We start from the raw sequence: 13290 nt of genomic DNA, 5'->3' as shown, positions 1-13290 counted from the left end.
GCTGAGCCTGGCATACTCTCTGGAGGAACAGTGATGTGGCAGGAAGGGGGTTGTGGGTGGAGCCAGGCCTTGGTCCTAAACTCCTCTTCACTCAGAGCTGGGACTGGGGACGAGCAAGGGAAAGGCGGCAATGCTGACCCCAATTCCCCCCGCCCCCCAACAGCAGGACAGTACCAGCCCCTCATGTTCCTGTGGCATGGTGGGCGCGGTGCCCCCAAGTGTCCCAGGACGTAGGCCAGTACCATTTTGTTTCTTTTTTTTTTTAAAAAGTCTGACTCTCCATCTTTAAAATGTCAAAATCAATAATGGCCGCCCTCCATGCCCGTTACGTGCACTGACGAGACGAGGGATGGGAGTCGTCTCTCAGCTCCCATGGGAATCCCCCTGCCCACCTACCGGAGTCTCCCCTCCAGTCCAGGCAGGCAGGACTGGAGCAGACGGGGTGCAGGAAGCTGAGGACGGGGCCTTCACTCTTCCCTCTGCAGTGCAACGGCTGGACGTGGTACCTGGCCGACGACTTCCAGTTCCATCTCCTGACACCGCTGATCGTCTTCCTCCATGGAAAGTGAGTCTCGGTGCCCCAAGCTTTCCCCTTGGGAGGCCCTTCGGGGCCCTCTCAGGGACGGCTCCAGCTCTGTAGAAGCCAGCTTTCTACAGTTTAGGCAATTGAGTTTTTTTTAGAAAAGTAAACACTGGATTCTCTCCTGTCTCTTTTCTTCCACATTCTCTTCCAGTCCTAGCCTGCGCAAGTCAGTGATTGTTTGTGCAGAGTTACAGTCGGTGTGTTTGTGATAGCTGGTGTGCATTTTCCTGCTGTTCCTACGTACATTTCCACACATGGCCACGACCTGTACACCTGCCATTTTCACGGGTGGGCATTCCGACCGTATCCAGCTTTCCATGATCAGGTGGCGCTGCAATGGGTGCCTTCATGGAGAACACGCGTGTTCTCGTAGTTGTGTCTCCAGGGGCCTGTTTCTGGGTGGGATGAGCAGGTCAGAGGGCTGGCAGGGAGCTGGGGTGCTTGTTCTGTGTCGGGATCACTCTCCGGGAAGACCGCGCTGTCTGCCACGCCAAGAGCACTGCGCCCGTGAGTCTGCTTTCTCATACTGCGTATCTGTCTCCCTCACTTCGTTAGTTCTAGAGATGTTTTAAGGCCTCAGTCATTCAGGCGGGACTTAGAGGTGGTGGGTTATGCAGGACATGTTTTTAAGAATTTAGGATTCCTGTTTGTTAAAATACATGTTCCGTTTAAGACATACTGGAAAAGGGTCTGGCCAAGAGAGGGAAAGGCAGGCACCCCAGTCCCATCCCCCACTCCCAGCAGGGTGGGCCCTGTTCACGTGGGAGTGCCTGTCCTTCCGACATCTGTCCTGCCCAGCTTTTTAAACATGGAAGCATTCTGCCTGTAGCTGCACTTCAGGGCCTTTCTCTGAATGGTCTGTGACATGCTCATCTCCCTAGAGTAAGCGGACATAATGATAACGTCGGGATAACACTGCATTCCCCGAATGAGCTACAGTTTACTTACACCTTCTTCCCCTGTTCAGGACTTGGATTATTTCCAATTTTATGCTTTCATCAATATTGGTCTGGTCAATGTTGTCATGGGAACCACTCATCTCTGCTCATTCTTTAGTATGCGTGTCCTTGAGAAGAATTACTGGGTCAAAGGGTGTGAATGTCTTGCGATTCTGAATCACAGTGATACATTATGCATTTTTTTTTTTTTAAACTGAGAAGCCTGCGGGTGACATTTTCTCTGCACCACTGCAGATCTCTTTAGTCCCAACCCTCACTGTGCTGAGCAGCGCCTGGCTCTGAGCCTGAGTCCTCCAATCTCTTTTCCTGCCCTAGCACCTTCTCAGTATTTTGGGGACCTTCCTGGACCCATGCACAACCCCAAAGTGTGGTGGAATTAAATATGTGTAGGGCCTCCCATGACCTACGGGGGATAGGAGATAGTGGGAAAATGCTTCTCTCCATGATTCCTCAGGACAGTTTTGAGGTACATTTCACAAGGCTCCATAGAGCATTCCAGAAGAATTGAGCCTTGGCCATCATCTGTGTGTTGACTTCCCCTGCCTCCCTGTTCCACTGCTCTTCTCTTGTTCCTCCTTCCCTGTGAATGAGCTGCACCAGCTGACTCAGGCCCAGCTCCGGTGTGTGCCTGGCGAACACCGGGCTCGCCCTCTGCTCCCACCCTCCGTCCTCTGAGCCTGGAGTGGATGCGAGTCTGCCCTGTGTCCCACCCTGTCTCTGACACTTCACCTCCTTCTCTCCCTAAATCAGTCAGCACCTATGTCCACGTCCTAAGTGGTGACCCAGGGCTTCCCCAAGGAGGGTCTTATGCTGAGCTGCACAGTAAACTTTGGGGGTGGCAGGCAAGGATGTTGTTGCCATCCCTGGGTCGGGAGGAGACTGGAGTTAAGCTCTGTCTGGGTCGCGCAGCTAGTAAGCGGTCAGGGAGCCCAACCCCAGCACAGATCCCCTTGACTCCATGACAGCCGCCTCCCTCCCCCGCCATCAGAAGGCGGGGCAGCTGTCACAGGCCACAGATGTGGTGGTGAAGAGGCCTGCAAGCCCTCCAGCTGCATCTCCTCTTGTTTGCAGGAGTAGACTGGTCCTTGGCCTCCTCGGCGCGGGGCTGTTCTTGGCATCTTTCACGGCCAGTGCCCTGCTCACACTGGCTCATAAGCTCCCGGTGGCGTCTCCATCAGCAGCCAGGTACGGTGGTTCCTCCTCCCCTTCTCCTGCCTCTGGCCTGTCCTCTACCCCAGGACAGGACCTCCCGGGAAGGCTTACTGAGCTCCAGGCTGCTTGCACTGTGCACCTCGATTCGTGCAAACACTGGGCTGGACCCTGTCGTTCTGGATGGCAGAGTAGACTGCCTGTTTGCTCCCAAACTGCTGAACCTTTCAACTTGCATTGGGGGTGCTCTGGGGACTCAAATGCCGCCCATGGAAACACTTCTCAGAGGAAGGGGGCGCCCCCGCGTGGCTGTCCTGTGTTCTGCAGCTCGGAGGAGCTATTGTTGGCGAGGCTGAAATGTAAGGAAGCCAGGTTGCCTCACTGCAGTAGGTGGCCAAAGTGGGACTTGAAGCTAGGGTCTCGCCCACCGTGCTGTTCTGCCTTCACGTCAAGGTATGTGTGGGTGATCTTTCTTTACAAGGAAAGCAGGCCCCTAGTACTCAGTATCCATTTGAGAGTGGGTAGAATGTGAAAGCAAATGAATGCATGGGTGAGCTCAGGAAAGCACCGTGCCCTTCCCACTGTGTGCCATCCGCCTCTGTGCAGAGGTGTGCTCCTGTCTGACCCGGTGGCTCTCAACCCCAGGATGCACAACAGAGACCCCTGGGAGCACTCGATCCTTTAGGTCCCGCCTAGGACCAAGTGAATGGGAAGTGCTCAGGGCAGGGCCCTGGCACCCAACTTTTGTGGGCACCCCTGGCGCATCCTGATGTGCAGAGTCAAGAACTCTCCCCACGCCAACAGCCCCTGTGCAGACAGTTAGGGGCCTCTGAGATGACAGGCCTTGTAGCTTTGGTGGGGACAGGGATGCATTTAAAGCAGGGATCTCAAGCCACACTGCACTTGGAAGCCCAGGAGAGCTTTCCAAATCCTGAGCCCTGGACCCCACCCCAGAGATTCTGACTCCGGGGCCTGGGTATAAGCTGGACATCTCCTGTGGAGGAGCACCTGGAGGGCTTGTTAGGTACCCAAGGCTGGGTCGTGGACACAAACGAGGGTCGCTAGGACACAAACCCAGAGGTTCCTGTGCAGGGGAGCCAGGCAGAGGCGTGGACTTCGGTTCCAAATAGGTTCTCAGGTGATGCCCCGGGTGGTGTTGACAGCTGCATTTGAAAACCCCATCCCCTTTCTCTCTCTCTCTCTCTCTCTCACTGTCCACTCTGCCTGACAAAAAAAAAAAAAAAAAAAAAAAAAAAAAAAGAAAAGAAAAGAAAAGAAAGAAAAAGAAAATCCCATCCTTGCAAGGGGGCCCACTCAGAATTTCTCTCTCAAGACAGTCTCTGGCCTTGGGAGCCTTGGGGTCACTTTGGGGACCACACTTGGAGAGTTCTCTTGGCTGTATCAGCCACCAGCAACAGCCACAGCTGTGCACGCGTTGCTGACCAAGGGGCTATGTTTTGAGAAGTGCAGCGTCAGGTGATTTTGCTGTGGAAACATCAGTGTATTTATGCAAAAATAAGATGCCTACAAACTGAAGAGGCAACACGATTTTATGTATATGAGGGTTCTTGGAGGGAACATTAAGAGAAGCTTATTTTCTTGCAAAAATTGTGAAATCCATGCAGTGATTTTTTTTTCCACAACGTGCATTTTACACGAACTTTTTGAAGCTCCCTCCTATGCAGTCTGTTGTTGACTGGAAGCCAGCGTGTAACACAGGCATCATAATTTTTTTTTTTTTTTGACAGGCAGAGTGGACAGTGAGAGAGAGAGACAGAGAGAAAGGTCTTCCTTTTGCCGTTGGTTCACCCTCCAATGGCCGCCATGGCCGGCACGCTGTGGCCGGCGCACTGTGCTGATCTGAAGGCAGCAGCCAGGTGCTTATCCTGGTCTCCCATGGGGTGCAGGGCCCAAGCACTTGGGCTATCCTCCACTACCCTCCCTGGCCATAGCAGAGAGCTGGCCTGGAAGAGGGGCAACCGGGACAGAATCCGGCACCCCGACTAGGACTAGAACCCTGTATGCCGGCGCCGCTAGGTGGAGGATTAGCCTAGTGAGCCGTGGCGCTGGCCAGGCATCACAATATTTTGAGATCTGGAGGGGCTCAGGGGCACCTGGAACGTGAACAAGCCAGCCGTGGCCATGAGGTCCCTGTCTGTGGGTCGTTACAGAGGGAACGGACACATGTGCCCCGGAGCCACCTTTGGGTTGGCCAGTGCTGCAGGGGACGCCTGAGGGTGTCCTCCCTGGTCCCTTCTGCATAACCTCCTGTGTGTTTCAGCGAAGACGTGGCTGTGCTGTACTTCCTGCAGTACTACACCAAGCCCTACTGCCGGCTGGGGCCCTTCCTCCTGGGTCTCTTCCTGAGCATTTTCATGCACCAAAACCGCCAGGCGAACATTCTCCAAAGCAAGGTACTGTTTCCCAGGCTTCCCTGGAAGAGCGCGGGTCTGGCTGGGCCAGGTGGGGACCATCTGGCCCGGCCCTTCCAAGGCCACGAGCAGGAGGAGTCAGACTGCTGGGTACTGCACTGTGTTGCACGTGCCGAGAACGTCTGTCCATGGTAAACGAGAGGAGGGCTTGGTCTCTGCAGTGCCTCATTCTCTGCTTTCTTAGCTTCCTTTAAGAAGAAGGTAGAGACTCAGGGCCCAGTGGGGTCCTACCCACGAGTGCCTTGGTGCGGATCCAAAGAAACCACCGATGTGGAAATCAGTGAGCTTACTATGCCAGCACCCTCTTCCGGAAGAGGGTATTGAGTTGGGCTGGGTTTCCAACAGCACAGGCTCCATGATTTCAATAGAGGGTTCTTGGTCAGATTTCCATCTGGGAATCAAGACATGAGGCACCTCGTGAGGCAGAGCAGAGAAGATGCTATTTAGCCTTCCAGGTGGGCCCTGGGCATTCCTTTCCTCCCCTGGTTCCTCGGTGGCCAGTCTGGAGGCTCTGAGGCGCACCAGGCAACCTCCCCACTCAAGCAGGAATCCCGGGTGCACGTGGACGCCTCCATCTCGCTGCCCAGTTGTCCACTGAGTCCTGCCGCTTACTGTTCCTGCTGCCCTCTCTTACCCTCTCTCTCTGCTGGTGAAGTTCTTCTAATCTCTCGCCTGGATTTCTGCTCAGTTTCTTGCCTCCAGTCTTGTGGATCCCCAGAGCACTGTAAATACCACCTTGGCCATGATCTTGAACTGTGCAAAACCTTTGAGTGGCTTCCTCTGACCCCAGGAGAAAGGCTGATCTGCTCAGCTGGGCCCTCAGGGTCTCCGGGACCCAGCTCTGCCTGCTTCCCCAGCATCGTCTGTCTTGCCACTCTCTGCCTGGCACTTGGCATGGCAGTGATAATGAGCTGCTTGTAGTGACCCCTCCCCATGCTATTCCTGGCACCTGTGTGGTTTCTCATGCTTCCTTCCCTGCCTGGAACGTGCCTCTCCACTTTTCAATGCGTCTTTCCTTTCACCTGACTTACCTCCTCTTTAGAGCCCCAGGTCTTCCTCATGGCTCCAGGGTGGTGAGCTGTGTCGCTCCTGGCGTTCCTCTGTGCACTGCACACTCTGCACCCTAGTCACATGCTAGTGCATTGATCTGCCCTGTAGACTGCGAGCCCCTGAAAGGCACACTGTGTCTCACTCAACTCTGCATCCTCGGCATCTGAGATCCTGACCCACTGCAGACACTCAGTCAATGAACGAATGAATGACAGATAATTTACTTCTCAATGGGAGAAGGGCCAAGAGTCCCCTTGCACTACTAGGACAGAAACCCCTGCCCCTGCTAGGCCCTGCCCTTGTTTGCCCAGGCTTTGCAGGTGCCTTGGAGAAGAGTCCCTCATCTTTGGAAAATCTTGTGTTAGGAGCGGAACAGAATATAGGACTTAACTGGAGGAAACAGATCTGCAGGGGCTATGTGACTTTTCCAATAGGCTGGAGTTCTATTTCCCTGGCAATTGCACTATTTGGGTGTGGCCTGTAAGAGTGCTGGGAAGTAGATGGTCCGGTACCGTCCCGGTTGTGTGAGGTCCCAGGGAGACAACGGGTGTGAGTAAAGGGGCGGAGCTAAGATGAAGAGGGAGCATTTGAGAACCACTTCAAAGGCAGGGTCAGGACCACGAGCCCAGTGGACTACGGAAGGTTGGGTAGGTCAGACTAAATCCTGTAGAAGCTAAATACACAAGGACGCAGAATCCAAGCTAGAGGAAGCTGGCCATGTGCCACAGGCTAGGAATAAGATAAGAAAGAGTACATACAAGTTAGGAGAGGCAGACTAGGACGGAAAAGGAACACAGTACCCAGGGTGCACTGGGAGAGACTGCAGGCCTGTTCAGGTTGAAGAATTGGCAAAGGATGAAGGGGGTCCTAGGCCAAACAAGTGGAGAGGCCAGAGGTAGCCCCTTTTCCCCGCCACTCCCACCAGAAACTAGGGCAGGGCCCTAAGACCCAAGCAGGCCTCTGAGACAAGGTGATGGCACAGCTGGTTCAGTAAGTGTAGACATCACCGCAGCTGCCAAGAAAAACAATACGGAGAAGAGAGTGCCTTGGAAGACAAAGACGGGTCTTCTGAGTAAGGTGGTGCAAGATCTAAGATCTTAAACAGTGCCAAGGATTCAGATTTAACTCGTGGAGCTCTTCTCGGAGCTGAAAGCATCTCCATTCTGCTGTGCCTCTCACCGTTGCGTGTGCCTGGTGTCACCCAGGAAGGGGGCTGTGCTGTTGGCACCCACATTCAGGGTAGGAGCGAACATAAGGGTTAAGAGATGAAGTGGGAGGTTAGGGGCTGTGTAAGTGGGTACAGAGCACTACCTCACTTATTTATTTTAAAGCTTTAAAAATGTATTTTCGTTCTCATTTTGAAATGATCACAGACTTACAGGCAGTTGCAAGAACAGCACAGAGAAGTCTCGTATGCCCCTCACTCAGCCGCCCCGCCCTGGGAACCCACGGCCTAACCACAGCACATTAGCACAGCAGGGCGCCGACTGTGGCACAGTCAGACCTTAGACAGCTCCAGCTGTACGTGCACTCACTGGTGCGTGTGTGTGGTCTGAGAGGTTCTGTCACGTGTGCAGACGGGTGTAACCATGACGACAGGATCAAACTCCTTCCATGGTGACACACACCCCCCCCTTCCCCTTTGCCCCAGCCCTTGGTAACTGCTAAGCGGAGCCTTTGTTTTAGTCCTCTCTGTGCAGTGACTGGGGTTTATAACCGAGCCCTGAGTGACAGCACTAATACTGCGGAAGGAGACTGCGCACAAGCAGGTAAGTACGCGGTGGCTAAGTGGCTGCGAACCGCTCTCTCCCCCTGCAGGTGCAGGCCCTGCTGGGGTGGACGTGCTCCCTGCTCACCCTGCTTGCCGTGGTCGCTCTGGCGTACGCAGTGGATGACACCCCTGCTGCCCCTGCGGTGGCCACTGCTCTCTACCAGGCCCTCCACCGGACCCTGTGGGCAGCGGCCGTGGCCTGGGTCATTTTTGCCTGCCAGGAAGGCTATGGAGGTAGGAGGGGCTTGAGCAGGGCTCTGCTCTTGGGTGCATTCACTACGGGGCTCACATACTAGTCCTGTAAAGGCCACACGCTGATACCACAGAGTGTACCCAGGTGGGCATCTGTTTGCTGGGGTGGTTGAGGAATGCCTGCTATTTCCTCAAAAACATCATTTTGCTTAAATCCTGGGAGAAAACACCCCACGTGCTGTTTTACATCGTTACACTGGCGTACGTACAAATGCGGTTGTCTTCTCTCCAGTGAGGCTAGTTTAGAAGCTAGGAGACAATGAGGCAGGGTTGCAGAGAGAAAGAAATGCCAGTGGCAGCTAAGACCTCTCATCACATCCACCGTGGGCCTTGGATTTCTTATCTGAGGGTATTCATTAGAGTAGGTACTCGCCAGCGTCCCTTCTGAGAACTGGGCGACTACGAATAAAGGACTTCCGTGGAAAGAAAGGAACCCTCTCCAGGGAACAAGTGTGCATGCAAGTCCTATGGCGTTTCCCTCTCCTTCTTCTCTGTTGGCGTAACTGCGCACGAGGGGTGTGTCAGCAAATGGCAGGGCCAAGGCTGGAGGGAACAACCAGAGGCCCTGCAGCTGTGAGCCAGCGCCAGGCAGGTCCTGACAAGGCCATACTCTGGGGAGGTAATGTGGATGGGTTCAGACGTAGTCCGTGAACCCAAATCAGTTGGCCTCGGCCAAGGTGGCTGAGTAGTGCCTGCCGGTGCCGCGACTCCCAGAAGGTCCCACAGCTGGCAGGTGACCCAGGACCATATCCAAGTCCAAAGCGGAGGCTCATTTCTGAGCACTACTCCTCCTCTCGGATGTTGATTAAAATTCACCTTGAGTTTTAGGAGCTCTTTAGTGTAACGAGTGACTTGTTCTTTAACAATTTTAACGGCTTTCCCTTGCTGGAGAAAGTGGTGTTGAAGAGGAAACAGGCTGCATTCTCTCTGCCTGATCAATCTGCATTTATGGGAAACTTCTGATCCCAGGACCACAACCCTAATGCCCCCCTACACCTGTGACAATGTCCTTGCGCTATGGACAGAGCCTCAGAACACAGACAATTATCAATGCCCCTGCCCCGACACAGGCAAGCATCCCAGGTTCTGTCTGAGTGGGAAGTCCTGCCAGCAGCAGGAGTACCTGACCCGTGTCAATAGTGAGGAGAGAAGGATAGCTCAGGCTCAGCTGGAAGATGTAACTGGGCCGAATTCTCACTGCCGGGAACTAGCAAATGCTGTCAGTCATTCACCCGAGTCAGGGCGATGTCTCTTCATCTAGCTGATGAACAAGTCCCTCCTCCAACTCAACACCTATAAATGTGCTGTTTCATCCATGTGTACACTGTGTAAAGTTCAAATCAGGGTAAGCTTATCTATCGCTCCTCGATCATTGCTTTAGTTTTTTCCTGAGCCACTCATCCTTCAGAGATGTTGTCATCAGCTAACCCACGATCGCAGGTACAACCATCTCTATCAATAGGATGCCAAGATGGGTTTCTAAGTGAACGTGGGAGGTGATCGTTTCAATGCACTTTAGCAAGTATGTCCTCTGCCTGATGACCTCCGAGAACACATAAGGAAATCTGAAGAAGTGTTTAACTGAGACTCTGAGGACAAGAAAGGATCTGGGTAGTTCAAGCAATCTTTTCAGCCATCTTTGGCTGTACCCACGTAGCCCATGCTGGTCTGATTACACCCAAGGCCGCCTCTGGTTCAGTTTGCCATGCCAAGGAAGTAGACCTGACTGTCACCACAATATTAGCCCTTCCCTCTCATTATCATGCTCCTGCAATGGAGAGAGTATTTTCATAATTCTCTTTAAAGTTACAACACACGAAGATCTTAGGAAAAATTCACAGACAGGTGCAGAACACAAAGGGGTACTGAAGACCTGGTTCTTGGTTCTTGGTTCTTGGTCAGTCCAGAGAGGGCTGCAGCTCTGTGAATCCCCGTCCTCTCCCTCCAGGTCCGGTGACCCGGGTGCTTTCTTGTGATGTCTGGAGCTTCCTGGCCAGCATCAGTTACGCCTGCTACTTGGTGCATCCGATTCTGATCCTCCTCTACAACGGCCTGCAGGAAACACTCATTCACTACACCGACACCAACATGGTGAGTTCACGCCCGAGTCTCTTCTGGAACAAGACACTGCTCTGTTTGCCGTGCTGGAAGGCTGTTTCGGTTTTTATTTTAAAGAGACTTCTCATTCTCTCTTTAATCTGGGTCGGAGGAAGGTGTCTTTATTACTATTTGTTCTATAGACACTGCACACGCGATGGTAGTGCACGCTGAGTTCAGGATGGCACAGGAATCGCAGAGTAAGACCGTCCACTGTGCTGCTCTTTCCCTCCAGTTCTACCTCTTCTGTGGACATTGTGTGCTGACTTTCCTCGCTGGGCTGGCCCTGACGCTGTCCATCGAGAAGCCATTTCAGCAACTGATGCGCCATCTGTGAAGTCGGCACCTGCGGGGCCACCAGCGTCCTGTTAAAACCTGAAAGACTGGCTGCCCCGTCGCTCCTGGGGATGCGCACAGGCAGAGGTAGCTTTGTTTGTGTCGCTGAGTCACAGGTCTGATTTAATGCATGCAAGTTCTCCAGGTGTCCCATGAAAAGATTCCATCACAATATCTTTCAGTAGCACAAGCACTCCCGTTGTGCCTTTTAGCAAAAAGATCTAGTTGTTGTTGTGTTTTTTTTTTTTTCCCCGTCGTGGCTTGTATTTTGATTTTCTCTATCAATGATCATCATAGTGATAAATTAAACTGGGGATCCGGCCTGAAGAATGCCCAAACAGACAAAACCAGACAGACCTCACAAGTGATCTCTACCTTGCTTGATTTGCAGATAGAAGCATAACTTAAGGTGAGCTATTTCTTGAAAATGCCTTTATTCAAGAAAAAACAGAACTTAAGTGCAACCAATCAAAAGCAGCCAACACATTTATAATTACATAACTAGGGACTTTCCAACAAGATAAGTCAAATCAACCATGTAGCCATCACTAATCTTTGTTTTCTTTCTAACTGCTTTGTTTCCTTTCTGTCTGTCCTGTCAAAGCCTCCCCTCGCATTGCCTCAGTGCAGAACCTGAGTCACTTCTGATTCCCACACACCTGATTCATGAATCACTGATTGTTCAAATAAACTTCAAATTCCATTGTGCCTCAGTGTACTTCTTAATAACAGCGAATGATCAAATGTAGCAAATCTGATGTCGTTTTGATTATGAAACTCACTTGGGTTATACTGCCTGCTTCTCTTTTAAAAGATTTATTTATTTGAAAAGCAGAGTTACACACACACACACACACGAGAGAGAGAGAGAGAGAGAGAGAGAGAGAATGAATACCTTCCATCTGCTGGTTCACTCCCCAGATGGTTGTAACAGCCAATCTGAAGCCAGCAGCCAGGAGCTTCTTTCAGGACTCCCACGTGGGTGCAGGGCCCCATGGACTTGGGTCATCCTCTACTGCTTTCCCAGATGCATTAGTGGGGAGCTGGATCAGATGTGGGACAACCAGGTCTTGTACCGGGGTCCACATGGAACACCACTGCCATGTGGGTAACACAGGTTACCCACTATACCATAGTACCGGCCCCTATTATCTGCTTTTCTCAGTAAGATCACATGTTCCTAATGTTAATTATTTGTGGGTTATTCTGATACTATTTGTAGACCTGTAGCTTTCTTCCGAGACCTCAGGGCAGCATGATCCATGCACACACACAGTTCATGAGTTTGCTACCACATGTCTTTCCAACATTATCTTTTCTACAACATGGCTCCCTGAACAGGTTGAAGACCTGACTCTGAGGCCCTCCAGCGGTAGCCTTATTTGGAGATGGAGTCTATACAGTCTTGATATATAAATTAAATTTACATGAGGTCACCAGGGCAGGACAGCTTAATTGACCACAATGGTGTCCTTGTAAAAAGAGGGACTTTGGACAAAGAGATTAAAATCCATGGGGAAGACAATGTGACAATACACCAGGAGAAGATGGCCACCTACCAGCAGGGAACCCTGAGGACTGCACTGGAGGCTGCAAGAGGCGAGGAAGGTGCCTTCCCTAGAGCCAGAGAGAGGGCAGCCCTGCCAGCACCTTCATTTCCGACTTCTGGCCTCCGGAGTTGGGAGACCGCATGTCGCTGATGTTCTCGTGATATTTTAAAAATTTTTATTTATTTATTTGCAAGGCAGAGAGACACAGAGATGGAAGGAGAGAGAGAGAGAGAGAGAGATCTCTTCCAATGGCTAATACCCCGAATGACCATAACGTCCAGGGCTGGGCAGTCAAGAATACAATGCAGGTTTCTCATGTGGGTGGCAGGAACCCAACCAGCTGAGCTATCAGCGCAGCCTCTCAGGGTCTGCGTTAGCAAGGAAGACGGAGACAGGAGCCCGAGAGGGGTCAATCCCAGACGCTCCGAATTGGTATATGCGCATCTTACCTGGTACCTTAACTGCTGGGCCACATGCCTGCTCCACTTCTGTGGTTTGAAACTACCCACTTTGTGGTGCTTTATTAAAGCAGCCCTAGGAAATGAAGACAGTCCCCCAGAAAAACTCCCAACAGAGAAAGCAGGGACCTTGGTGCTGGCTTTTACCCCAGTGCCCTCAGTTGTCAGTAATGAAGTCTAGAGACACAGAGACACTTGCAAGGCCAGATGGTTAGAAGCTGGGCACCCAAGTTCTCAGGCTTGGCTTCCTTCTGAGAAGTAGACTCCACATGGACCACCCTTCCACAGTGACAGCCATCTGACCTTGCTTCTAATACAGCTCTCGGCTTACTCAGTAACTGAAGTATCAAGTAACGATAAGGGGGCTGCAATGTACACATTAGCATGGAATGTGCCACATCTGTGTACACCGCCCCTTAGTACCTAAGGGAGATGGGGTCCAGCATCCCAGCAGATATCAAAATCCACGGCTGTTCAAGTCCCTTATATAAATGGCATAATATTCGCATATAACCTACACTCAACCTCCCGAATGCTTCCTCTCGTCTCTACCTGACTGAGAACATCTAACACAGCATAGAAGTTAGGCAAGTAGTTGTACTGTATTGCATAGTACAATGATGAAAAATAATAAGATAAGGAATAAGGAAAAA

At 52.0% G+C, this 13290-nt stretch overlaps 1 protein-coding gene across 1 annotated transcript in view; it reads left to right on the top strand.

Annotated features, from left to right (window-relative positions):
* Window positions 1-11332, top strand: part of LOC100354357 (O-acyltransferase like protein) — a 56221-nt gene extending 44889 nt beyond the window's left edge. The window contains exons 10-15 of the mRNA XM_051851882.2: window positions 486-565; window positions 2614-2727; window positions 4973-5105; window positions 7992-8178; window positions 10145-10287; window positions 10529-11332. Of these exons, the coding sequence (XP_051707842.2) occupies window positions 486-565; window positions 2614-2727; window positions 4973-5105; window positions 7992-8178; window positions 10145-10287; window positions 10529-10630 (759 nt within the window). The 3' untranslated portion in view covers window positions 10631-11332. The remainder of the gene's footprint in view (window positions 1-485; window positions 566-2613; window positions 2728-4972; window positions 5106-7991; window positions 8179-10144; window positions 10288-10528) is intronic.
* Window positions 11333-13290: the final 1958 nt, after the last annotated feature.

The sequence above is a fragment of the Oryctolagus cuniculus genome, chromosome 10 (assembly GCF_964237555.1).
Source record: "Oryctolagus cuniculus chromosome 10, mOryCun1.1, whole genome shotgun sequence".
In the NCBI taxonomy this organism is placed as follows: Eukaryota; Metazoa; Chordata; class Mammalia; order Lagomorpha; family Leporidae; genus Oryctolagus; species Oryctolagus cuniculus.
This window is presented reverse-complemented; position numbering and strand designations above follow the sequence as displayed.